Consider the following 2807-nt stretch of genomic DNA (forward strand, 5'->3'; position numbering starts at 1 on the left):
GACGGAGGGTCGGGGCTCGCTTTGTTTGCTTTTGTCAGATGTGAATCCGAATGGAGCGGTCGGAGGGAGGCGAGCCGGGCCAGCCGCAGCCCTGGGGGAAGCTGATCCGGCTGGGCGCTGAGGAGGCAGAGCCGCACGTCCTGCTGCTGAAGAGAGAATGGACCATTGGTCGGAAGAAAGGTGGGACGGGGACCGTGTGCGGGAGGCAGAGCCATCCCCCTCCGGCCTCTAAAACCTTGCGAGGAGGACTGAAACTACTGGGGTTTGGTGCTCTCAGCTGTTTGAGCTGTTTGCCAGGCCGTCCCATACTCCTGATTTACCTCTTGGCTGCGTGAAGAAGTACTTTTACACTGACCTTTTTTACTGACCTGTGACTTGGGCATGTTTCAAAGTGAATGTGCCTTTTGGGTTGTCTGTGACAGTTTGTACAAATAAGGAAAGATTGTTGTTTCAGAAGAGTTTCTGTGCATCGGTCCTGTTTACATTCTCATTTGGTCTCTGTGGTTAAAATAAGTTGGAATTCCAATGCAAAATGCTTCTGCTTCACAGAAAAGAAAACACCCACATAAAAGCCCTTAGTTCGTCTGGCCATATAAAGGCTGCCAACAAATACTGAAAGTTTCTCTGAGACTGGATTTAAAAGCTTTATTCCCAGAGTCTCAGGCTTTTACTACTTGCCTTCATTTTAGAGGATTTCATGCTTACTGTATCTGAAACAATCACTGAAGTGTTTTAACTTCTTTACCCTGCCCTGACAGGATTAATTTTCTTTTTTCTGTTCATCAGTTCAAGCTATTTGGTTGATCAGTCACATCTTGTAAATAGTCTTGAACAAACACCAGATGCTACAGCTCTTTGAGAAATTCAAATAGTGTATTGTAGGCAAAAATGTTTTGTTAATTTCCATATGGTGATATATATTTAGACTGCTTATCATTCAGTTGGAGGTAAACTCTTCAAATTGATCTCTAGTTAAGGGTTATCTTGCAGGAAAAAAGATGAATTTTTGCATGTTCTATTGCTCTCATAACTTTGCTAATGGATTAGTCTAATGAGTGGTGGTAAGAATACCAAACTTTGGGTCACAAGTATTACTTGCAAAACCTTCAGGAGTGTTAGAATTGCATGTTTAAAGTATTTTGTCCTTCCTGCTCCCATGTGAAAGTCTGACTCTGTAGGACAGAATGGAAATGGTGGCTTGCTCCTGGATAAAACTTACTCTACTTGCTTTCTGCAGGATTCCTAGCACCACAGGTTGTATGGAAACAGTAGCTGTTGCTTCTTCCTTGACTTTTATGAGCAGACTAGTGATAGGCTGTTGCTGCGTGTGTAGTGGCTACTACTGTCCTTCTGGATAGGTTGTTTGGCAGGCAGAGATCAGTGCATACACAGTGTCAATAGGTGGAAGTGAATCATGGTTGTTAATTATAACTTGTGTGTAAGTGAGTCCCTTGGGTCACTTGTGAGAGAGCTCAGTGGGGAACCTTGAGTGTTGCCTTGAACAGTGTTAAAGTGAAAAGACCAGTTGTCCTCAGAGCTCTGGGGTCATAAGTAGGAAAGTTTCTGTCATGTCAACACTGTCATTGCACTTCTCCTGCATATCCCTAAATCTTACTCTTGGATTCTTAATTCTCTGCAGCTTTATTAATGTAAAAGTGTTGTCAGCAATGCCAAGAAAAACTTTCCCATTTAAAACCAAACAAAATTACTTTAAGGCAGAACAGTGATACTTTTTATCAGCTGTTGGTTCCTACCACTTCCCTCCAAAAAACCAGAATGAAACAGAAGTTAAATCCAAGGAAACAGTGTCACAATATATGGAAAAGGAGCTAAGTGCTCTCCAGTAGGCCTCTAGGATTTGGACTGAACACTTCAAATATGTGTGAATTTATTTCTCTACCACTCTGGAACAGAGTAATTGTGATTTGATTTCCATCTATGAGGGCTAGGATTGGGGGGGGAGGGAAGTACAGTATCTTCAAAGGATTGAAACAAGTTTATGTCAGCACATGGGGCTATCTTGCCACTTGTATCACACACTGGACTGTGTTGGTAACTGTGTGAGGGTAGAAGTTTTGAACTATTGCAGATGTACATTAGTCAGTTTGTGGTGCATTTATAGCCATGTAGAATGCTGATGTCTCTGTGTAATGTGTATTTTTAAATGCAGTGAAAAATCTGCTTTCTTTTTAAGGTTGTGACTTATCTTTCCCTGGCAACAAGCTGGTGTCTGGAGATCACTGTAAAATCATAGTGGATGAAGAATCTGGTCAAGTGTCATTGGAAGATACAAGGTTGGTTCTTCTGTGAATTTCTATTCTTAGCTTCTTTCTAGTCTGTGAAGAAAAACCTTGCTCATTGCTTGAGGCATCAATAGTCAATCCTTCTCTTTTTTGTTTCTTTTTTTCCCCCCACTTTTACATCTAGGTTTGGGGGGAAATGAATGTTTCTGTGTTAGATTTGGGGTATGAGAACTAAAGCTGTAAATGTAGAAAGATATAAGCATATTTTTCACTGGAACTGCTGTTATAAAGCAAAGCTAATTTAGCAGAACTACTTTTTGTATAGAAGTTAGTTATGTATCTCTTCCCACACTGAGGGTCAATGGACTTGCTATGCTGAGGCTGTTTCCTATAGAGTTCTAAGGCTACTCTGGAAGCACAAATGGCACTGCAGGGGTTATGGGTGGTTTCCAGTGGATTTTAGTTCGTTTTCTTTACAAAATTTGAGACAGGAATTTGAATGAAGGGACATTTCTTAGAAGGAGATTGTAACCCTCTTCAGATTTTCATCTGCTTCATTTTCAG

The 2807-nt window shown here is 41.3% G+C and overlaps 1 protein-coding gene across 1 annotated transcript in view; it reads left to right on the plus strand.

Moving 5' to 3' along the window:
• Positions 1–50: 50 nt before the first annotated feature.
• The window catches only part of CHFR (checkpoint with forkhead and ring finger domains, E3 ubiquitin protein ligase), a 21770-nt gene continuing 19013 nt past the window's right edge, over positions 51–2807 (plus strand). The window contains 2 exon segments of the mRNA XM_009080451.1: positions 51–180; positions 2195–2294. Coding sequence (XP_009078699.1) covers positions 51–180; positions 2195–2294 — 230 coding nt within the window.

This window comes from Acanthisitta chloris, unplaced genomic scaffold (assembly GCF_000695815.1).
Source record: "Acanthisitta chloris isolate BGI_N310 unplaced genomic scaffold, ASM69581v1 scaffold33678, whole genome shotgun sequence".
NCBI lineage: Eukaryota > Metazoa > Chordata > Aves > Passeriformes > Acanthisittidae > Acanthisitta > Acanthisitta chloris.